Source organism: Palaemon carinicauda, chromosome 39 (genome assembly GCF_036898095.1).
Source record: "Palaemon carinicauda isolate YSFRI2023 chromosome 39, ASM3689809v2, whole genome shotgun sequence".
NCBI lineage: Eukaryota > Metazoa > Arthropoda > Malacostraca > Decapoda > Palaemonidae > Palaemon > Palaemon carinicauda.
In genome coordinates, this window is record NC_090763.1 from 42,472,639 (window position 1) to 42,498,525 (window position 25,887).

General features: G+C 43.1%; 1 protein-coding gene across 3 annotated transcripts in view; it reads right to left on the reverse strand.

Moving 5' to 3' along the window:
• Positions 1 to 25,887, reverse strand: part of LOC137631147 (pineapple eye protein-like) — a 350,280-nt gene that overhangs the window by 81,550 nt on the left and 242,843 nt on the right. For all 3 annotated transcript variants that reach the window (XM_068362845.1, XM_068362846.1, XM_068362844.1), the window contains one exon: positions 13,379 to 13,482. In XM_068362845.1, coding sequence (XP_068218946.1) covers positions 13,379 to 13,482 — 104 coding nt within the window. The remainder of the gene's footprint in view (positions 1 to 13,378; positions 13,483 to 25,887) is intronic.

The window sequence follows — 25,887 nt, forward strand, 5'->3', positions numbered from 1 at the left end:
TCTAGATTCTCTATGGTGAGATCGCACAACTCCTTCGATTACAAGTACCCTGCTTCTTTATGTATGCCACTACCGTGGCGTTGTCGCTCATCCACGCCACGGTGTTCCCCTTTAGCAGACTTGCGAAGTGTAGGCACGCCTTCTGGACTGCTTCCAACTCCAGGACATTGTGTGGAGTTGCCTCTCCCCTTCCAACCAGGTCTCTCGTGCCGTTTCGTTGAGGGGAAGGGCTCCCCATCTCTGGTTGGAGGCGTCTGTGAACAGTAGTAACTCGGGAGGGCTGGTCCCGAAGGACGTCCCCTTGAGTGAGTTCGACTGGCAATGCCACCATTCTAGGGAGGGTCTCGTGTCTGGAATGACTGGGATTAGCACCTGCTGCGAACCCGTCTGTCACCAGAGGTTCCTGAGATTCCATTGGACGGATCTGAGCCTTGCCCTCCCTTGGGGAACTAGGTTCTCCAGTGAGACCAGGTGACCTATCAGCCTCTGCCCGTCTTCCGCCCTCCTGGGGTGTTCTGACAGGAACGGCTGACTAATGAGCCTGAGGTTTCTTATCTTATTCTCCGAAGGGAAAAATTCTCCCCGAAAAAAGTCTAATGTTATTCCCCAGTAGTTCATTCCGGTGGAAGGGGATAGATTTGACTACTTCGGGTTGATTCAGTTCCCCAGATCCTTGCAAAACTGGAGGAGACTTCTCCCTTGTCCCTCCAAGAGGACCTTTGAGGCGGGAAGAAGCCACCAGTCGTCCAGGTAGCTGATAAGGCGTATGCCTCGTTCGTGCGCCCCCATTGCGACAGCCGTGGGGACTCTCGTGAACACTTGGGGCGCTGTTGACAGACCAAAGCAAAAAGGGGTCCTGAATTGCAGGATCTGGGAACCCTATTTCACCAGGAGGAACTTCCGACCCGAGGTGTGGACCGGAATCTGGAAGTATGCGTCCTTGGGGTCGATGGTCATCCTACAATCTTTCTCCCTCAAGGACAGCAGGACTGAATTCTGCGTGTCCATTTAGAAGTCCGTCTTCTTGACGAACCTGTTGAGAGTTGACAGATCTATAACCGGTCTCCACCCCCCGGTCGCTTTTTCCACCAGGAATAGGCGACTGTAGACACCTGGCCCTGGGAGAAGAACTTCTTCCATGGTAGCCTTCTCTAGCATGGACGACACCTCCTCTTGAAGGGCGGTCCTCTTTAACGGGTCTTTGGGATCTAGCCATTCTATCCGGTTGGCTGGAAAAAGCGTGGGTGGTTCCGTTAGGAATGGAAGTCCGTAGCCCTTCTTTAGTAAGGACACTGTCCAAGGTTCCGCTCCTTGAGCCCTCTATGCTTGCCAATGACGTCTGAGTCATCCTCCAACCCGAGGGTTGGGTGGGGAAGGGGGCCTCCCGCTCTTATCTTCTTCTAGAGGGGCGGCCTGATCTGTCTCCCCTAGAGGCGGGGTAACCCGACCTGAAGGAGCTAGAGGGGGCTGGAGCTCCCCTGCGGAGGGGCTGAGGCGTTGCGGCCCCGGAGGAAGAGGGGGGCTTCTCTCCTCGTAGTGCTGGTAGATGCTTGGGGTGTCGCGGCACTATCCGAGACAGACCTCTTATAGGGTGGTCTCCTAGGAGTCGTAGGTCTGGGGACGTTAGTCTCCTTCTATTTCAAGACCTTCTCCATTATGGTTTCTAGTTCCTTCCGAGGAAACAGAGACTCTCCCCACAAGGGAAAGCTGCGAATGGCTCGCGTCTCCCTGTCTGGTGCCTTCCAAGACACCTTCGCCAGAACAGTGTCTCGCTTCCAGAACACCCAGTTAGCTGTTAGTGTGAGAGACTGATATGTCAATAACCTAAGGGTTGAAGGCCTTGCTGGACAGGGTCCTCCGGGTCAAAGGAGGCTTGTACACCTCCCAAAGAGTAAGCCCACCAGTCCAGCCAAGAGGGGACGTTTACTAAGTCCCTCGACATTTTCTCCATCATGGAGGCTCCTGCTGGCGAGAACCAGACTGGGGCTGAAGAGGCTCTACTGTCTGAAAACGCCTTGACTAAGGATGTCCTGCTGACCCCCCCTTAAAGGTTGGGGGACCCCGGCAGTGCTGGCCACTACCTTGCCGACATAATCCTGCTCTAGGACTAGACCTCGGGTTAGAGGAAGTGCTAGGGACGTCTTAGGTTGAAAGGAGTCTGCATGATCCTCAAAAAGGCTTGACTTCCAGGAAACTACATCCGTAGTTGCAGGTTCCGGTACTTGTGGTGTCTTCTGCAAAGGCTAACCACTCTCCTATAGATGGAGTCCTCCGTCAGGGAGCGCTCCTCTCCGTCAGCCGAGGACCAGCTTGGGGCCGGGGAGCTGGGTTACCGGGCACGCCGACTGGACGTCTAGCTCTTTGGGGCCAGGGGCGCCGTCCTGTCGAGGTACTGGATTTCATCTGAGGGGACGTCCGCACCAGGGGCCTGGGTTAGCGCAAGCAACGCTGGTTCAGCGGGGACTCTCGTCGGCCCAAGGCTCTGGGTGCCGAGGATGTGGTTCCCGTGGGCTGACCCGACAGCGGGAACCGTTCCTTCTGACCCGAAGGCCGCACCAGCCGGGATGGTTCGGCCAGGCCGTCCGACCAGAAGCGCGTTTCCCCCGCTGGGCGGGGTTAACCGGAGGCTTCGGGGACTTACGCTTACCTGTAGAGTCCTTCCTACCGCTTGATCTCGAGGCGCCGGGTCACCGGGCACTCCCCGGGCGCTTCGGTTCTGGAATACCAGGCACTCCCTTGCGGTGGTACCAGTTTTCCCCGGCGGGGAGCTCCGCACCAGGTTCGGGGTCAGAACCGGCAACGCCGTACCGTCGAGGACTACTGTTCGTGTATTCTCTCCGGGGGACGCGGACGCGGATCCTCGTGGGCTGACCCGACGGAGGGAACCGTTCCTTTTAAGTCCGAGGGCCGAACCAGCTGTGCTGATTCGGCCAGGCTGCCCGTAAAGAAGCCCGGTTACACCTGCGGGCGGGCTGCCGTGGGCTGACCCAACGGAGGGAACCGTTCCTTTTAAGTCCGAGGGCCGAACCAGCTGTGCTGATTCGGCCAGGCTGCCCGTAAAGAAGCCCGGTTACACCTGCGGGCGGGCTGGGGGACGCGGACGCGGATCCCCGTGGGCTGACCCAACGGAGGGAACCGTTCCTTTTAAGTCCGAGGGCCGAACAAGCTGTGCTGATTCGGCCAGGCTGCCCGTAAAGAAGCTCGGTTACACCCGTTGGCGGGGTGAACCGGAAGCTTCGCGGTCTTACGACTGCCTGAAGAGGCCTTCTCGCATTTCTCCCTGCGAGGGTTATATCTGCGTCTGGAGGATGGCCTTCGTGGTGAGAAAAAACCCTGGGTTGTCGGTCCGGGGAACGCTGCAATACAGACCTGGGAGGCTCCTTCTCGGCGAGGCCCTCGGCTGCAGAAGAGACTGAAAAATACGCTAAGAGACTGGAGAAGAATTAGGGACATTTTCCCCCACATGGGGTCATCAGAGGAGACGTGGCCTGCTTGCACCAGGACTCCGTCTCCCCACACACTCTCGAAAGTAGTACTTACCTCGAACTACTTCCTAAGAGTTATCTTCTTCACAATAAACCAACCTCGTCTCCTACTCTGGGTAGGAGAGGGTGGTAGGGAAGCTCTGTCAGGCGGGACGCCCGGCGCTAGTCTTCTTAGGCGAACCCTTCGTCGCCTACTTCTTCTTGGTGCTATACCGCACCCACTCAAACTCTTGGGGAAGAGCAATGGGCACTTCCCCGCAACTGACTTACCTCGTCCCCTACTCTGGGTAGGGGAAGAGGGCTGTATAAGAATCTCTATTCGACGAGGCATCGGGAATTAAGTTGGTGAGGAGAGGCTCGTCTTCCTATGAGCCTCTTGGATGTATTCTTCCTTTTGGTGCCGAAGTGCACTCACTGCACTACGTTCCAGGACCAGTAGTCCTGACACGTGGTTGAAGGGGAACATAAGCTGCCCCTACACGGCTAACACCGAGGATAAGGGGAGGAAGAATGATTTATTGTAAAAATTGGTCCTTTCAGCTATTAATTCCTTGAAGAAAATCAAGGAATACTGTTCCATAACGCACACAACGCACGACACAAGCACTTAAGGAAATGAATTAAACACCGGGTAAGGACACGGTTGAAAAGTGAACGCACAGGAACACTTGGGAAGCACACTGCGAAAAAACACAAGTCCCCACGCTGGGAACACGTGGAACACTAAATGCGCACAAAGGATCGAGAGAGACAGAGTAAGGTGTTGAACACCTCACGACCAAGAACTTAATGGGGAGAATGGCCCAGAGAAGCAGTGACCTGCCCTAATCCTGCCCTCGGGGCGCATCCTTTGGCGGCGGGGGTAGGCCTATAGGGAGAACGGAGTGGGGGATAACGGCGCCAAAAACCTTGGTCGAGAAAGAGAGGTCACCAAGTGACTCCAAAAGAAAGTAATTCGAGGTAAGTTTCGTGTTGGAACAAATATATATATATATATATATATATATATATATATATATATATATATATATATATATATATATATATATATATATATATATATATATATTTATATATATATATATATATATATATATATATATATATATATATATATATATATATATATATATATATATATATTTATATATATATATATATATATATATATATATATATATACATATATATATATATATATATATATATATATATATATATATATATATATATATACATACATACATACATACATACATACATACATACATATACCAAAGGCACTTCCCCCAATTTTGGAGGGTAGCCGACATCAACAAAGAAACAAAACAAAAAGGGGACCTCTACTCTCTACGTTCCTCCAGCCTAACCAGGGACTCAGCCGAGTTCAGCTGGTACTGCTAGGGTGCCACAGCCCAACCTCCCACATTATCCACCCCAGATGAAGCTTCATAATGCTGAATCCCCTACTGCTGCTACCTCCGCGGTCATCTAAGGCACCGAAGAAAGCAGCAGGGCCTACCGGAACTGCGTCACAATCGCTCGCCATTCATTCCTATTTCTAGCACGCTCTCTTGCCTCTCTCACATCTATCCTCCTATCACCCAGAGCTTCCTTCACTCCATCCATCCACCCAAACCTTGGCCTTCCTCTTGTACTTCTCCCATCAACTCTTGCATTCATCACCTTCTTTAGCAGACAGCCATTTTCCATTCTCTCAACATGGCCAAACCACCTCAACACATTCATATACACTCTAGCCGCTAACTCATTTCTTACACCCGTTCTCACCCTCACCACTTCGTTCCTAACCCTATCTACTCGAGATACACCAGCCATACTCCTTAGACACTTCATCTCAAACACATTCAATTTCTGTCTCTCCATCACTTTCAGTCCCCATAACTCCGATCCATACATCACAGTTGGTACAATCACTTTCTCATATAGAACTCTCTTTACATTCATGCCCAACCCTCTATTTTTTACTACTCCCTTAACTGCCCCCAACACTTTGCAACCTTCATTGACTCTCTGACGTACATCTGCTTCCACTCCACCATTTGCTGCAACAACAGACCCCAAGTACTTAAACTGATCCACCTCCTCAAGTAACTCCATTCAACATGACATTCAACCTTGCACCACCTTCCCTTCTCATACATCTCATAACCTTACTCTTACCCACATTAACTCTCAACTTCCTTCTCTCACACACCCTTCCAAATTCTGTCACTAGTCGGTCAAGCTTCTCTTCTGTGTCTGCTACCAGTACATTATCATCCGCAAACAACAACTGATTTACCTCCCATTCATGATCATTCTCGCCTACCAGTTTTAATCCTCGTCCAAGCACTCGAGCATTCACCTCTCTCACCACTCCATCAACATACAAGTAAAACAACCACGGCGACATCACACATCCCTGTCTCAGCCCCACTCTCACCGGAAACCAATCGCTCACTTCATTTCCTATTCTAACACATGCTTTACTACCTTTGTAGAAACTTTTCACTGCATGCAACAACCTTCCACCAACTCCATATAACCTCATCACATTCCACATTGCTTCCCTATCAACTCTATCATATGCTTTCTCCAGATCCATAAACGCAACATACACCTCCTTACCTTTTGCTAAATATTTCTCGCATATCTGCCTAACTGTAAAAATCTGATTCATACAACCCCTACCACTTCTAAAACCACCCTGTACTTCCAAGATTGCATTCTCTGTTTTATTCTTAACCCTATTAATCATTACTCTACCATACACTTTTCCAACTACACTCAACAAACTAATACCTCTTGAATTACAACACTCATGCACATGCACATCTCCCTTACCCTTATATAGTGGTATAATACATGCACAAACCCAATCTACTGGTACCCTTGACAACACAAAACACATATTAAACAATCTCACCAACCATTCAAGTACAGTCACACCCCCTTCCTTCAACATCTCAGCTTTCACACCATCCATACCAGATGCTTTTCCTACTTTCGTTTCATCTAGTGCTCTCCTCACTTCCTCTATTGTAATCTCTCTCTCATTCTCATCTCCCATCAGAGGCACCTCAACACCTGGAACAGCAATTATATCTGCCTCCCTATTATCCTCAACATTCAGAAAACTTTCAAAATATTCCGCCCACCTTTTCCTTGCCTCCTCTCCTTTTAACAACCTTCCATTTCCATCTTTCACTGTCTCTTCAATTCTTGCGCCAGCCTTCCTTACTCTCTTCACTTCTTTCCAAAATTTCTTCTTATTCTCTTCATATGACTGACCCAGTCCCTCACCCCTCCTCAGGTCAGCTGCCCTCTTTGCCTCACGTACCTTGCGCTTTACTTCCACATTTTTCTCTCTATATTTTTCATACTTCTCTATACTATTACTCTGCAGCCATTCTTCAAAAGCCCTCTTTTTCTCTTCCACTTTTACCTTCACTCCTTCATTCCACCATTCACTGCCCTTCCTCATGCTGCCTTCAACAACCTTCTTGCCACATACATCACTTGCAATCCCAACAAAATTTTCTTTTGCTAACTTCCACTCCTCCTCTAAATTACCAGTTTCTCTTACTCTCACCTCGTCATATGCCATTTTCAACCTTTCCTGATATTTACTTTTTACCCCGGGTTTTATTAGCTCTTCAACCCTCACTAGCTCCCTTTTACATCCACCTACTCTATTCCCCCACTCTTTTGCTACAACTAATTTTCCTTCCACCAAAAAATGATCAGACATACCGTTAGCCATACCCCTAAACACGTGTACGTCTTTCAATCTTCCAAACATTCTTTTAGTTATTAACACATAATCCATTAATGCCCTTTCTACTACTCTTCCATTTGCCACTCTTACCCATGTATACTTATTTTTATCTTTCTTTTTAAAAAAGCTAGCACTTATTACCATCTCTTGTTCAACACACATATCTACCAGTCTCTCACCACTCTCATTTTCACCTGGTACGCCATACTTCCCAATGACACCTTCTACCTCTCCAGCGCCCACTCTAGCATTTAAGTCACCCATGACAACTACATAATTCCTTCTACCCAGTCCTTCTACACACCTAGTTAATTCATTCCAGAACTCATTCCGCTCTTCTTCACTTTTCTCACTACCTGGCCCATACGCACTGACAAACGCCCAACATTCCCTACCCAACCTAACCCTTACCCACATTAACCTAGATGATATCTCCTTCCATTCCACTACTTTACCTGGCATCCATTCACTCAGCAATAAAGCCACACCCTCTCTCGCTCTTCCCCTTTCAATCCCAGACACTCTACCAGACATTTCACCAAACATCACTTCACCCTTTCCTTTCATCTTTGTCTCACACAAGGCCAATACATCCATCCTTCTACTTCTAAACATACTTCCAATCTCACATCTTTTACTTTCTATCGTACTACATCCACGCACATTCAAACACCCCAACACATCTTTTACTTTCTATCGTACTACATCCACGCACATTCAAACACCCCAAAACTAGAGTGCGGGGAGCAGTCACTCTCCCCCAGCTCCATATAAATATATATATATGTGTGTGTGTGTAAATATATATATATATATATATATATATATATATATATATATATATATATATATATATAAGTGATACCGCTACATACGATCTTAATTCCTTCCAGAAACTGCATCATATGTTAACCCTCTTACCCCCAGGCTATTTGGAAATTTCCAACCCTTAAACCCCAGGGGTTATTTTTTTTTCAAGCACATTTTGCAGTATATTTTTTTTTTTAAATTGCTCTAACAGCCTTAATTTTTGTCATAGAGAGGTCAGGTGGGTCTCATTCTCTTGGAAAATGCCTGAAGTTTCTCAAAATAATATCAAAAATATGCAAAAAGAAATTTAAATAGCAGTTTTTTGCAAGGACGTACCAGTACGTCCATGGGGGTAAAGGGATTAGATTTGTGAAACGTACCAGTACGTCCTTTGGAGGTAAACGGGTTAAAATGATCGTATATGGGAGCAAATATTCCCATAAGAATACACGGTAATTTGTTTAATTCGTTCCTCAGCCTAAAAACCCATAATAACTCCTTAATAACTGGCTACACATAATTACACATGACATTAATACAATATAATACATAAACATCTAAAAAAAGAATAAAGAAATAATAAATGAAAAAGGGGTTTTTATGTAACACTTTACCTTAGCGACAGGCCAGCACAGGTGTAGGGACTGCTACGCAGGAGGAGATGGAAGATCAGCGAGGAGGTAGGGACGGCGACTTTGTACGATAACGTGTGCGATAACTTACACTAACTTACACTACGTGAACTTTAACTTGACTTAGCTTATTTCTTTTTTCATTTTTATAATTTTATATTTTTTCTTTTACATTTTTTTTCCTTCCTTATTTTTAATTTTCATCACTTTCACTCGATTCGGTCTTCCTTTTCTTTGCTTCACTGTCCTTCTTTTCATCATGATCACTAGACTGTTTTAGTAGAGATTTTTTAAAGAATCTATCGAGTGAAAGTTGCTTGGTACGGCTTTTGAGGATTTTGCTGAAATGAGCTAAGCAAACATCATTGAACTGCGCAACAACACGGCAAACCTGAAGTTTCTGTGGGTGATGCTTGTCGATGAAATCAACCACGTGTTGATATGCCAACATCTGTTTTATTTCTGCCGTACCTAAGATTTGGCCTACCTCCTCGGTCTCCTCCGACTCACTCAACTGCGCTTGGAACTCATCATGCTGCATGGCTTGCAGCTCTTTGAGTTCCTCGGTGGTGAGCTCTTCATGATGCTCATCGACGAGTTCGGTATGTCATCTTCATCCACCTCCAGGCCCATGGACTTGCCAAGGGATACAATCTCTTCGACGTCTTCCTCGACGGCAAGCACAGGTTCATTCTCGGGGCCAAAACCTTCGAAATCTCTGGGAGCAACAGCATCAGGCCAAAGCTTCTTCCAAGCTGAATTCAGGGTCCGAGGAGTTACTTCCTCCCAAGCCTGATCTATGATCTTTAAGCAGAGCACGATATTAAAGTGGCTCCTCAAAAATTCACGCACAGTCAAGTTGGTGCTTTGCGTGACATTAAAGCACTGCCTAAATAAGTGCTTGGTGTACAGCTTCTTAAAATTAGAGATGACTTGCTGGTCCATGGGGTGGAGGATAGGGGTGGTATTCGATGAAAGATACAACACTTGATGAATTTGTATTAGTCGATGATGATATCTACGAGTCCGGGGGGGGGGGGGGGGGGGGGGGGGGGGGGGGGGGTGAGCGGGTGCATTGTCCAAACAAAGCAAGCACTTCAAAGGCCAATTCCTCTCCTGAAGCTACTTCTTGACAGCTGGGCCGAAAACTACGTTTACACATTCCACAAAGATATGCCTAGTAGCCCAAGCCTTAGAATTAGAACGCCATAGAACATGTAGCAGGTCTTTATTAATTCTATGTGCTTTAAATGCCCTAGGGTTTTCGGAATGGTAAACTAATAAAGGCTTAATTTTGCAGTCCCCCGCTGGCGTTGGCACAAAGTGCAAGAGTCAACTGATCCTTCATTGGCTTATGTCCAGGCATTTTCTTCTCTTCGGCGGTAATGTAAGTTCGACTAGGCATCTTTTTTCCAAAACAGACCAGTTTCATCACAGTTGAACATCTGCTGCTCTACGTAGCCTTCCTCCGCCACGATGCTTTCGAACTTTTTTAACAGTCTTTAGCAGCCTTGGTGTCCGAACTCAAAGCTTCTCCGTGCCGAACAACTGAATTAATCCCGGTCCGTTTCCTAAATTTCTCGAACCAACCTCGAGACGCCTTGAATTCCTCCGTTCGTAGGATCGGCTGAACTCTCCCCCACGTCACCCCCAGAGCCCGCCGCCTTCAAGTCACTGTAGATAACTCTGGCCTTCTCACAAATGATCGTTTCAGTGATCCTATCGCCAACAATCTCCTTGTCCTTGATCCATATTAACAAAAGGCGTTCCATCTCTTCAAGGGTAGGGCTACGACGTTTGGAAATAATTGTGATCCTCTTCGAAGGTTTCACTGCTTTAATGGCTGCCTTCTGTATTATGATCGTCGAGATCGTAGACATATTCCGGCCATATTGTTTAGCCAGATCGCTAACACGTACACCTCACTCATGCTTTTCTATTGTTTCTTGCTTTAGTTCTAATGAAAGAATTGACTTCTTCCTTTTCTCACCACTACTACTATTTCCTGAACCGAAACTAAGCTTTTTAGGACCCATGATTACGAAACACAGAAAAAACACGTGAAAAAAGGAAGATAAAAAACACTGTTAATAACTGAAACAAATAGAGAACAACCACACGATGCGCACGAGATGAGAGGACTAATCAAGGTGACGCTGGATTGGCGTCCCTCCGATGTGCTGCCGCCTATTGGTGTCAACAACAAACCACGGTTGACGCTTTCGAGAAAATTCCACGCGTATTGTTTACTTCGTATGTTGGAGCAACACTTCGGGTGTCGAGACAGAAATTTGGTAGAAATTTTACTTCGGATGTTGGAAAATTCGTATGTTAGGACATTCGTATGTAGAGGTTTCACTGTATATACATATATATACACACACACACACACATATATATATATATATATAGATAGATAGATAGATAGATAGATAGATAGATATATATATATATATATATATACTGTTTATATATACTGTATATACAGTATACATATATATATATATATATATATGTTTTCATTGTTTTCATATAAGTACAGGTACAGTAGTCGCCGGCTACAACATTTGCGACTTATGGCGGTTCGACTTTACGATGATTTTTTTCACTGTGATGACGTCACAAGTATGTCGGAAATAGTACACTAATAGAAAAAATTTCCTTGGAAATAATCTATTTTCTTGTATAAAATAGAACTGTTTTATTTTGGTAAGTTAGTATTTTCTTTTATAACATACAGTATCCTTTTTCAGTAAAAATTATGTTAAGAAAAGTTTTAATATCTGTTGAGTTCATATGATTATTGTCTGGTGCTGTCATATTACCGGCGGAAAGCGAGCGGGCAAGAGTGATTCCCTTCAAAAAGATACGATTAGTATTACTACCTGTATTCCCATTATCGAAATATCAAGTAATGATAAAAAGGATTTTGTCTATAGATTGTTATGAGTACTACATAGCATAAATTTAACTCTACGCTAGTTTATTCCATCTCGGATAATAGATCGATATTTATCTAAAGAAAGTACACTAATGGGACAAACATTTTCTTAGAAATATATTTTCTTTTACATTGTAAAAATTAAATACTTCTGATTGATAAGTTAGTATTTTCTGTTCATTTTTGCAAGAAAAAGGAAAGGGTTTTACATAATGTGCATGTCATTCTTTTTTGACTTCACATCACATGTCCTGTGATGTCATATGTATGGCGGAATGCGCGCTGGCAAAACGAATGACTTCCTTTCTGTGTATTATTGAGTAATCTTATTATTTCCATTATTGAATCATCGAGTAATGAGGCAAAGAATTTCTGATATCTAAAGAAATATGGAGATTTAACTGTGAATTGAAAATCAAAATATGAGAGAGAGAGAGAGAGAGAGAGAGAGAGAGAGAGAGAGAGAGAACTAATAATGTCTATAAATGGACTGTATGAAAACTGTGATACCCTATAATATAAATCATTGTTGCTGATGTAACGAAGACATTTTGAATAAAATTAAGAATATTATACTAACAACGTGTTATTCATACTATATGTGCCCATAATCGCAATACGGTAGCGTGACCTTGAGATCCGCTGATGCCTACCGAAAGTAATTGTTGATTGTCTGAAATACTCGAGAAATTGAAAATAGAATACAAAAATGCTTTAATAAACCACAATAATGACTAATGAAATATGAAGGTTTAATAAGGAATAAAATATTTAATACTGTATGAAGATTTAAAAATAAACTACCAATACAAGCCTGCACCACAAGATTTAAAAATAAACTACCAATACAAGCCTGCACACAGAGTGAGAACGTAATTGAATGATAACTAATAATAATAGCTATAAACGAATTGTACAAAAATTTATTTCCTGTAACATTTTGGTGTGTGTAATATTCATCATGAGGATATTTCGAATAAATTGAGAAATTATATAAAAAATACACCACTTGTATGTGAGCAAACTTTCGATATGGCAGCGGGGACCTTCAGATCAGCTGATCATAATCAAAGGTAAACAAAATATTAAGTAATTTTCTATGTTTAAAATCATTCCAAAATTGAAAAACAGAATACAAAAATACTTTATTACAGCATATGATATCCTACTAAACAAGAAAATGAAATAACGATATACAGTACGAAAATATTGATAAAATATGACTTAGATGATTGCCGAATCATGATGCATCAAAATAAATCTACGGAAAATTCACGTTATGAATTCAAAATATGTCGAAAAAGACTTTCGACGTGTCTCAATGTCCCCTATCTCCGTCGTAAGTCAGCGACTACCTGTATATTGAAGAAAACATAGGTAAAAAAAGAGAGATTAATGGTAGTCCAAAAATAGGCGAGGAGGAAGAGCAGCAACAATCGCTCTCCTCCTGAGCTAAAAGTAAAGTGAAGCACAGTCAGAGATGTGTCAGCGAGATGGGTAGCTAGCTACCCCTCTTACCCACACCGCTAACTAGCAGGATGGGTAGTTAACCCTCGCTAAATTTTAATGGCTCGTCCTTTCAACTTTGCTGAAAGCAATACCCTCTATAAATAGTGTAGGTTTGTATTCCAGTTACGGAACAACTATAATTTGCTAACAAAAAAGATACAGAAAATAAAAAAATACACATTACTTCAGTAATGAAACATATTCCAAATTTTATACTCACTTTTCGGGAACATAAATGCCAAAATTTTGCATATCTTCCACAAATATGTCTCTGTCATTGCACAATGGGCACTTAAAAAAGTACCCAGCACTTAGAGCAAGTTGCTGAAAATAAAAAATTATATAGAATATATATTGTGTATTTAAAGTTAGTAAATTCAGTCAATCACCAAATTTGTAGGGAACAGTTTAACACTGAATGCTAATATCAATTTCTTCTTGGATACCTTAAAATTCTTCTTGTACATGCAATTTTTTAATTTTTTTCTATCCATTTCATCGCTTATCATACTGAAAAGTTCCCTCCCCCAAAAGTCTAACCAATTCACCCTCAGACAACAATTTTTTCCTGTTACCTACAGCATTGTGAGTATGGTTTCAATTCCCATGTTATATACTATGAATATACTGCAAGAAATGTATTTGACAGTGCCGTTTTAAGGTTTAAATTCCAAAGAGAGAGAGAGAGAGGAGAGAGAGAGAGAGAGAGAGAGAGAGAGAGAGAGAGAGAATTACATTATACTAAGTGGCATACAAATTTTGGTCCTGGTCTTGCAGATATACATAGCTTCATCAGAATTACTGACTTTATACTAATCTATACATAATACTGTTTGGCAATGATATGATACACCAAATTTTGTGAGAATACATGTATCTATAGCATCCAGTATATCAATCTTGGAATATTACCGTTTTGATATTTCAGTACACACTTTTTGTACAGTACCACTAGTATATACTTCACTGCCAATGATTGCAATAATATAGGTATAAAAAAAAATTGTTACTAAATAACAATCCTGAGACATGGTAAGGCTATAATTAATTTTCATCCTTCCACAGACAAAGAACACCAACTTTTTCCCATAAATACCCTATGATATGAGTTAATACGGAAAATTTCCCACTACCATGCATCCTTGATGCAAATGAAAAAAATATTTGGTGAGTGAAAATAACAAATTTTAAGCAATTTGTATTTTTCCTAGCTATACTTATGACCAACTTCCTTGATAGGAGGTAATAGGAGGTCTGAATATCTATCCAGTCATGACCAGAAAAAATCAGATAGGCCTCCCCAACCTCTCTAAGCATCACAAATCTGGCAGCTCCCATCTAGCCTCAGATCAGATTGCACTAGTGTACAGTCTCAGTACAGTTCCCGTGACACCAAAAAAAAAACTCATTATCACATACAGAACGCTGCGGGAATGGCAGGGTGGGCAGTAACTCGTACGAAGTTCGTCCTAAGTATAGCTTGGAAAAATAAAATTACTTAAAATTTGCTACTTGTTCCAATGCAATATAGGCTACTGTACTTTACTTTGAGCTTCCCTAATAGGAGACATGTCCTTAGGAGGCAGGAACGTGGGTTCTAGTTGGCAAAAAGAAAGGGAGCTGTTCTAAGGAGGCCAATCAGGTAATTAAAATACTAACATCCCAACAAGGGAAACACACCCAACAGGGTTGAAGACAAGGTTGAATCACACTCGCCAAGACTGTCCGATGCTTCATCTGGTACTCCATAGGAAAAAGCCTGTGAAGCGGGGAGAGAGGTAGGGAATAGGACACGCTGAAACTCTACCATTCAGCATGGAGTATGGAGGGTTCCAGTCATCGTTAGATCCACTGTTGTGGCGCCATGACGGATCCAAACCTGAACTCGAGGGACCAGACCGAACATTAACTAGAAAGTGTGACAGAAAGGTGGACTGTCTCTTCCATACCGCCCCCCGCCCCCCCACTTCCAGATTTGACTGACTGCCATATCCTGGAGAACGTCAGAGAAGTCCCTATCCCTGACCTCGTGGGGTTACGTAAATTTGGGAGGGACATCTGCTGGCCTGTAGGCTCTTCTGATCATTTCTCTTATCCAAAACCAAATGGTATTCCTTGACACTGACTTTTTAACTCTACTGGTAGCTACAAGGAGTCACTTGATGGCAGGGCATAGACTTGCTGTCCTAGCCAGGTACCCCTTCATGGCTAAGACAGGGCAGAAGAGAAGGTCTTTATTGGCGCCGGACCTTGGAATGGCGGGGATGGAAACCTCCTCGAACATGGAGTTTGTACCGCAGGGTTCTGAGTTTTCAGCACGATGGAGGGGACAATCCAAATCATTAACTACTTCCAATCTCTAGTTTGGCACACTTCATACGACAAACAGTGTTTCTCGCTAACCCTTCTGACCGTTAAGACTCGGAGAAAGACTGTCTTCAGAACCTTCCACTGCCAGGAATGCACTTTGTAGGGCCGGCTGTGTTACTTGCTAACGCTTAGGATGAGGCTAAGGCCAAGAGTAAGATTGTCTTCAATGACAGATCTCTGTCCAGGACGTCCTTGAAGCGACAGACAAGGGGTGACCACTTCAGGAAATCCTAAACCTTGGCTAAGTCCCACTCTGGAGCCCGCAAAGGATGGGGGGAACATGATAGCTCAAAGTTCTTCAGGAGCATAGCCATCTGCTTTGAGGCCCCCTGATCTAATTCCTTAAGCAAGAACATTTGCCTCAGTGCCGCTCGGTAACCTTCCACGGCCAAGACAGAGAGGCCCTCGTCCAACCTGAGGTGCAGTAAGAAGTCTTCTATCTGAGGGATGGATGCTTTCAAGGGCTTCATGTTTCTCTGTAGGCACCATCTTCTAAAAGTTGCCCATTTGCCTGGTAGATGGCTGCCAAAGAACTACTCACAGAGCCAGTTATCTGTGTGGCGGCACTCCTGGAAAGGCCTCTCCAACTTGGGAGATGATGGATAACCTCCACCCATAAAGGGAGAGGTATTGCAGCCTGTCATGGAACCTTCAGAGATCTTCCCTGAACGGGAGGGGACATGGTTCTTCTACCTCCAATTCCCTTCGGTCCAGGAACTATTCCTTGCCTGGCCACCAAGGCTTGTCTGGACCCCATGGAGCTATCAACATGCAACTTGTGCCCTTGCTTCTGGGAGTCTGTTCAGGACTCATAGCAGCAGACGGAAGGGAGAGAAGGCATACGTGTCTCGACTTTCCAACGGTTGCTGAAAGACATCACCCGTGACTCCTGCCAGGCATGGGATCAGTGAACAGAACACTGGAAACATTGCATAGAGGCCTGTTGCGAAGAGGTCTAGTGAGGAGGAACCCCACTTGGATATCAGTTCACTTGCCACGGCTGGGTGAAGGGACCACTCCGTGCCTATCATCTGGCCTCTCCTGCTGAGTCTGTCCACCATCACGTTTCTTCTTCTCGGGATGAACCTTGCCACCAGAGATATCCCCATGTCTGCGGTCCATCCCAGGATTTCCTACATCAGGTTGCAGAGCGTACAAGGTACGAGTCTTGAGACCCCATTGTTTCTTGACGTGGGCCACCACTGCGGCGTTGCCAAATCAATATGGCTACCGCCCTCCCTGCAACCATACTTCATAGGGACTGAAGAGCCTTCTGGACAGCCTGAAGTTCCTGCTCGTTGATGTGAAGAGCTTTCTCTTCGGGGGGTCCAAGTCCCTAGGGACTCCTTGATATCACCCCAATCCCTCCTTGGATGCCTTCATGAACAACAGGAACTCCGAAGGAGGGTCCTGTAGTTTGACTCCCTCCAAGGTGTTGCTTAGGTCTGACCACCACCAGAGCGCCTACCTGGGCGACTGGGACTAAGGCGACTCGCTGAAGACATTCCCTGACGGACGTCTCAGACTAATACGGATTTCCCTATGGACCGGCTGGAGCTTGATCCTGCCCTGAGGGACCAACTTCTTTAGGGACACTAGGTGTCTTACTAGGCTTTACCAGTCATCGATGGATGCGGGAGACCCCTATAGGAACGGGCAGGCGGATGCGTCCTGCCAGTCGAGCTGCTCCTCTGCCGGGAAGGCACTGGTACAATACAAAACTTCAAGTTCAGGTATACCGTCCTCGTCGAAGAGGACATCTGCCAGTTGAAAACTAACCCATATTCTTCATAGAACTTCATGGGCTCGTCCCTCTACTTCAACAAGGCCCCCCCCCCCACCCCCACTGGGAAGTTAGGGAGAAGACTCTTGTAAACACCTATCCATTCTTGTGGGCCCACTGAGAAATGAAAGAGAAGACTCTGGTACACAACTGTGGGGCAGTGAAAAACACGATACTAAAGGTTCGAAACTGGGGGACGTCATCCCCACTTGACCCGGAGGAACTTCCTTCTGGATGGGTGTACCAGAATCTGGACATGTGTATCCTTTGGGTAAGGGGACAAAATGTGGTCCCCTTCCCTGATGGTCAGCTGATCCCAAGGTCCTCCTACGTAATAGAGATGATGTGCACAAATGAATAACAACGCGCATCACCTATATAATTTCTCAACTTATTGGAAATATCTTCATGATGAATATTGCATCAGCACCAATATGTTATAAGATATCAGTTTTCATATAGTTTGTTTACAGCCTTTATTAGTTATCATACGACTACATTCTGTGTGTGTGTTTACGAGTCCGTCAGAAAGTTCATTTTTAAAGCTTTATACAGTATTTCATATTTAGTTAATTGTTATATCTTCATATTTCTTTAGACATTATTGGTTAATTTTGATTTATTAAAGCATGTTTGTATCTTATTTTTTTAATAATTAACAATCACTTTTGTTTTACTTTTGGTAGTCATCAGCTGATCAAGGTTACGCTACTGTATTGCGCTCATAACAATGCTTATCGTTTATAAAATTTCTTAACTTATTCATAATATCTTCATGATGAATATTACACCAGCACCAATATGTTATAGGATATCACATTTTTCATACAGTTCCCTTATAGCCTTTATTATTAGTTATCATATGAATATGTTTGTTCATTCGTTTCTCTCTCACTCACACGCACTCACTCTGTACGGGATATTTCTTTAGATATTGTTAGATATACAAGGTTTCGGTGATGGGAATACTAATATTACTAGGTAAAGTATCGATAGGAAATCATTCTATCTATTGGCTCGCCATTCAGCAAAAATATGACATCATCAGACATAAACTACTTATTTTCTTAAATTTACAGCAAATAGTACCGTAGGCTACTCATAACTGGTACAGACCACTGAAATACTTTGCATTGTTACTTGATGTTTCGATGATGAGAATAATAAGATTACTAAGTAACGAATCGATACAAAATCACTGGATTTGCCACTCACCTTCCGCCCGAAATATGACATCACGGGATGTGTGCACTATGAAATTAACTCGACAAAGAAAGATTTACTTAATATATAAAACCATTCTGTTTTTCTTGCAAAAAAAATACTAACCTACCCAGGAAAAATATTTAATCTTCATAATGTAAAAGAAAATATATTACTCTAAGAAAATATTTGTTCTATTAGTACACTTTTATTGGATAAACATCATATTAGTTATGGAGTCAAATTTATGCTACTCATAACAACAAATGCCGACCTATGAAATACTTTGTATCGTTACTCAATATTTTGATAATGGGAATATTAACATTAACCGATAACCTATTGAAAAGAAATCACTAGATTTGCCAGTTCATTTTCCAAGGCTTCGTGAGAAATATGACGTCACTAGACATTTACAGTATGAACTCGACAGATATTAAAACTTTTTCGTTATATTTATTTTATTTATAATTGATACTACTTACAGTATTATCAATAGGAGCAAATACTAACTTATCAAGATAAATCAATTAACTTTTATACAAGAAAATTTATTATTTCTAAGGAAATAGTTCTCCTATTAGTGTACGACTTTGGACAAACACGAGATGTCATCAAAGTGAAAAAAAGTCGAAGTCGTAAGTCGACGACTACCTTCACTCTTCTAATACTTTTTCTTCATCATAGAATAAAAAGGGTTTCTGAATACTTTCTTTCGGAGCAGCTAGAGCTCGTGAACTAAATGGGAGTAATATGTTCCATAAAATTGTTCTATCAGAAAGCTAGCACTACTCTAAAGGTTCTCCTTGAAAGCGCCTCCTCCCCGAGTGGGAGGGTGAGGATCACCAAATTACTACGGGAAGCCGCTTGCGGAGCCTGTCGTAATTCGGAAATGCTGGTGGGTGCCTGGTCTGTCAGAGGAATCGAGCGAGGGCATCAGAGATGTTCGTTCATGAGAAGGGTTGTCCTACTTCTCAATGGGTGGAGGGCGAGGGTTGCCGAACTACAACGGGGAAGCTGCTTGAAGAGCCCATCGCGATATGAAGAAGATGGTTGATGCCCGTTCTGTTCAAAGACATGAGCGAGGACATCAGAGATGCCCGTGAGCAAGGTGGGTCGTCCAGTGGTGGGGAGGTAGCGGCTCCAACACACTTCTCCTTGATGGCTTGAGCAGCTCCGTCCCATAGAAGGAACCACTTCGGCTGAAGCCGACGACACCTCTGCAGCAATTCCTCCTGCACCAGAACATCTGGAATGATTGGTACAAGAAGTCTACATTATTACTATTATCACTTGCTAAGCTACAACCCTAGTTGAAAAAGTGGGATGCTATAAGCCCTGGGGCTCCAACAGGGAAAATAGCTCAGTGAGGAAGGGAACATGGAAAAATAAAATATTTTAAGAAGAACAACAATATTGAAATAAATATCACTTTATAAACTATAACAACTTTAACAAAACAAAAGGAAGAGAAATAAGATATAAGATAGAACTGTGTGCCCGAGTGTACCCTCAAGCAAGAGAACTCTAACCCAAGACAGTGGAAGACCATGGTACAGAGGCTATGGCACTACCCAAGATTAGAGAACAATGGTTTGATTTTGGGGTGTCCTTCTCCTAGAACTGCTTACCATAACTAAAGAGTCTCTTCTATCCTTACAAAGAGGAAAGTGGCCACTGAACAATTGCAGTGCCGTAAGAAAAATTGTTTGGTAATCTCAGTGTTGTCAGGTATATGAGGACAGAAAAGAATATGTAAAGAATAGGCCAGACTATTCGGTGTGTGAGTGTATAGGCAAAGGGAAAATGAACCGTAACCAGAGAGAAGGATCCAATGTAGTACTATCTGGCCAGTCAAGACCCCATAACTCTCTAGTGATAGTATCTCAACGGGTGGCTGGTGCCATGTCCAACCTACATCTTGAAGATTGACCTGTGTATGAATTTGCTGAGGGCGGAAAGATCTTTCACTGACCTCCAACCCACGGTGACTCGTCGTCAGACTTCTGGGTGGCACCTATCAGTAGCATCTCCTCCATCTATGCTTCTAGGTACTCCCTCCAAAGCTGGTCCTCTTTTGTAATAAGAGGGGAGCCTCTCAGTAATTGATGAGGGAAAGGAGGGCATCCTGGAAGGGATACGGAAGGCTTCCCTCAAGACTTGCACCGTCCAAGGGTTGGCCCTTTAATTGGCCCAATTCCACAAACATAACAAGTAGCAACACTCTACCTGTAGTCTGAAGTAACATTGGTCTTAGCAACAGGCTGAGGCCCAGCACTAACTCACCTTGGCCCCTGCTGTGCGAGAGGATTGGGGAAGATTTTGGAGAATTTGGAGGAACGACTTCTCTTGGAAGGAGAACCGTCTCCTTGGTCTTTCCGCTCTGTTCCATGTGGGACAAGAACACGCCTCACACTTCTAAGTCCCAGGAAAACAAAGTTGCTGAAGTTCGGCCCCTATCGAGCAAAGAATGTACAAGTTCCCATGAAAGGGACAACACAAAAGAAAAAGGTTGGAGAACAGAAGACACGTTGACCTGCCCAAAAATGTAATGAGAATCTGTACTAGTACGACCTGACCTGAGGCAAGATAGGAGCTGCCAGATGCGTGCTGCTTAGAAAGGTTGGGGAGGCCCATTAGATTTTTCTGGTCGTGACTGGATAGATATCCAAACCTATTAAGGAAATTCAGAGTAAAGTATATTGCATCGGAACAATTTGGAAATTCTATTATCAGAGTATTATGATTAAAGATGTCTAAAATGACCAATTTAAAAGTAATTTGTATTATTACTAATGATACTACCCTTGAGCTATTTATAAGGATTAGACTTTAAGCAAAGCTGGGAGAATAGCCTCAAGACTTTTAGTGAGGTGTAACTGACCTTTTGCTAGTTAGCGGGGGGTGGGGGGAGCCGGCTACCCCGCTCACACACGCACACACCTGTGTTGTCTCGTCACTTTTTATTGCAGGCAGGATTTATTAGGGGACAGGTGATGGTGGGCCAATTAGTATAAATAGCTCAAGGTTTGTCTAGTTAGGAAAAATACAAATTACTTTTGAATTTATCATTTGTACTGTCAATAAATACAAACCCTTTTGTTATTTATAGAGATTAGGAGGGTGGTAGTCCAAACCAACCGGCTAGTATTTGACCTGGGGTTCTCCCATAAGTTATAGGGATAAACCCTGACACCTTGCTAAACTCGTGCAAAGAACAGTTAGCAGCCTGAGCAATCTGTGTGATTGTGTGATACTAGCAGTGTGATTAGTCTAGGTAAGAATTCTCAGAAACAAAGGAATCTTTGAATTCATCATAGAAGTTACCCAAATTCCACCTTGCCATGGGGTATGGGGAGGTAACAATTATATATCTATATATCTGGTTACACAAGGGAAATGGTTTTACCTACAGACAGCGGAGGTAAGCTTTGCAAAGTATCGTAGGTGCTGTTCCCCCACAAGAAGGAAGATGAAAGAAAGAGGCAGTCATTCTTTATCATTCATCCTAGACTTAACCATGGTTAAACTCTGCCCTCCATCATATGCTACTTGTCCATCAAGGAATCTGAAGTTTAAATCATTTCTTATGTAACCACCACAGGACCAATGGAGAATGTCTCCATGTTCCTGTGGGCCACATCTTGCAGGAAGTGGATGGTGAGGGTCGTTTTAACACTTCCTGTACGCAACTCTTGCGAAGCCTGCATCACAGAGTAGTTCTTTTTAAATGCTAGAGACGTACACCAGTCCTTGATGTTATGAGCTCTAGATCTCCCCTATTGAGGAGAAAGAGAAGGATTCAATGTCAAGTCTATGGCCTTGCCTATCCAAGCTGAGAATGTGATCCTTCTCTTGACTTTCTCTGAGCTGACGAAGAGTGCTGACATTTGAGGGCGTAGTTCTCTTTGAGGTAGAACCTCAAGTTCTTCCCTGGCATAGTAACTGTTGATGTGGATCATTGGTTACGCTACAAAGGACTCCCAATCCAAATGGATCGAAACTGGGATCCGGGATCCGAGCTGCCAGGAACAAAGTTGAGTATGATCTTCCGCACTGATGAAAATGAGAGACGTTGAAGGCGGACCATGGAATTCTCCAAATCTCTTGGCCAAACCCAACACAAGCGAGAAGCCTATCTACAAGGTCACGTGAAAATTTGCTATTTAGCATCCTGAGTCATCGAGGGGTACCCTGCAATGACCAAAGAATGCAATACACGCTCCAGGGAAGTCTAACTTCCAATTGAGGGCAAGTAGGCTCAAAACTCTGTATGAGGTGAGACAAAACTGACATAGGAAAGGTTAATTCCTTTCGGCCTAAAGGCTAGGCTCACAGACAAGCGGTAGCCTTTCAGAGCTGAGAAAGAGAGGAGTTTTTCCCTCCAAAGTATCCAAGACCCCTCTGCAATGCTTGAAGTGGCAACGAGGGGGGGAGGTACCACATCCACGACATCAACCACCGAAGGTAGTCCACTAGCCTGTTAGCCGGCAATTGGAGAATCCCGGAGGTATCCCCAACATCCATTCACAACTTCTTGTGAAAGCTTCCCTGTGCAAGATGTTGGAAAGTGTCCAAGCGTGAAGAACCCAGGGGATCTATGGCTCTGTAGAAGATGATCATGTGGTTGGTTGTCCGAGTAGATCGTGCCGTGGAGGGAGTTTTCTTGGGACTTATGTCAGCAACTGGAGAAGGTATAGGAACCATCCTACAGGTACCAGCAGAGCTAAGAGGGTCATCTCAAGGCTGCGGATGATCTTGCCTTGTTATGCACTCTTTGTCATCATGCAGCGCGGGGGAAAACAGCTAAACCGCCAATGTTGGCAATGTTGACCAGTCTATGCTGAATGCATCCTGCCGTAGAGCATGGGGATCCAGGACTGGTGAACAGTAGAGCAGAAGCCCGTTGTTCAGGGATTGATTGATTGATTATGAGTTATCTGGTAATTGATGCCAATATTATTTGTTATAAAGAAAAAATATATGGTATTTAAATTTAAAACAATAAAAGTAAAAGCGTCCTTATAACATTTAAATAGCTTTCAGAAGACCTGATTCTGAAAAAAGGTTTAAAAATACCACTTGTATGGTTAGTTAGACACATCATGACTGAGAATCTTGGCAAGGATGAACCTGCCATCCTCACCTCGAGCCTCAAAGAGATGTCTATTTCCTTCGATACTATAAGTGGGGCATTCGATCAACAAATTACTCACTGTCAAGGGTGCCAAACATTCATCCCAATATGGCAGATGTTGCCTATTCATCAAAAACTTGTGTGTCAACCAAGTGTGACAAATGCGGAGACGACAAAAAGACGTCTCCGACTTGCAGGCATCATGTTATACCTCCAAGGAGATATGACATTTGTTATTTCTCTCATCTTATTTCCAACTAGACTATGGCAATGCTGTTGTCAGTTATCATAAAACAATTTCTTGATGGTAGGTACGAAATCATTACCGGGAATGAGACACCTTCTTCATAGCAACTCAGATGCAGCATTCTTTGCCAGTTAATTTGCCATCTCATTCCCAGATACACCTACATGTGCTGAAACCCAACAAAATCGAAGTGTTATACCTCTCAGTCCAAAAATAAAAAACCCATTCTAAAATCTTTAAACTAAGGGGTTACTGGAATTAAAAACTTCTAAAGTTTCAAGGACACTCCTTGCATCACTGAAAATGGTAAAATTACTTTCCTCCTCCAACGCTATTTTCTCAATTGCTGTTAGTATGCCATATAGTTCAACAGTAAATATGGAAGCTGTTAGAGGAAGCGCACCTCTACAATTAAAACCATTACTATACTGTATACTCCAAATGCAACAAGAGCATCAGATTTGGAGCCATCAGTATATATAAAAGTTGATTCCCTATAATTTGCAACATGTTCCATAAAAAAAGGCCTGGCGTCTAAGTCAGTCATATTCTTTTTACAAAAAGATATCTCTATTAATTTCCACTTTACTTCTAATTATATCAAGACTGTTTAATAATTGTTTCACCCATAAACCATAAGGTTGAGGACACTTTGGGTGTAACTCAAAGGACGTTGAATGCCTTACAAGGCTTGCAGTCGGAAAGGCTAAAGAATTAGGGAGTCTTTGCAACCTAAACCAATACCGAACAATAGAAGACTTTCAGTAAGGTCTAAAAGTAACTCTCCAGCATCAACAAGGAGGCTTGGGATAGGCGAAGGTCTAAAAGCTCCTGTGGCAAATCTAATACCAGTATGGTGTATAGAATCTAAAATCTTAGTCTACATGGGGTGGCTGATGTGTATATTTCACACCCATGACTAATTTTTGAAAAAACTAAAGACTTGTATAACTTTAAAATAGTTTTGCAGTCTGCCCTTGATGTAAGAGACAAAACTTTTAAAAGATTCAGACCCTCAAGACACACTACTTTCAAAGCTTTCAAGTGAGGAACCCATGTAAGCCTACAATCAAATATCAATCCTAAAAATATAGTTACACTTACACATGGGATCCATTGACATTTGATGTATATAGCAGGGTCTGGATGTACTCCCCAAAATATGACAAATGGAAAACAGTAGTTTGCCTGTTGAAAACTTAAATCCATGCATATGAGCCAACTGAATAATTTTGTCAATTGAGAGTTGTAGTTTTCTCTCTACCATTGACAGTCTAGATCCAGCAAATAATATAGGGATCATCTACAAATAATGTTGAGAGAATATCTTTGGGAATGACGGAGGATATCCCATTAATGGCTAGTGCAATTATGGTTACGCTTAGCATACTACCCTGGGGAACTTCTTCTTCCTAACATTTCTTCTCAGATAGTTTCCCCCTCTCTCACTTGAAAAGATCTATGTGAAACAAATGATTAAATGAACAATGGCAGCTCTCCTCTTAATAACAATAATAATGAAGGTTTTCAAGTAAACCATATCTCCATGCAGTATCATATGTCTTTTCAAGTTAAAAAACTGTTACATGGTGCTGTTTGGAAGCAAAGACTTCACAAAGAGGATTCCAGTCGTATCAACACATCAGTCGTTGCATGCATTTTTCTTAATCCACACTGCATAGGTGATAAAATACCCTTGTTTTCCAGGTACCATATCAGTCTTGCATTGACCATCTTCTCCATGATTTTACATAAACAAGATGTCAATGCAATTAATCGATAGTTTGCAGCTAAAAAAAAAGAAAAAAAAATAGCAGATTAGTATTTTTCCCTAATACAAACCTTCTATTATTTGTGTGGATATTCTTTCAGCAGCAGCTAGAGGTGGCCATTAGACTTTTAAGTGAGAAGTGGCAACCCTACCTAACCACTTAGCAGGTAAGCAGGGGGTGGCTGTGGGGTACCCACCGCCTCTCTATATACTCTCAC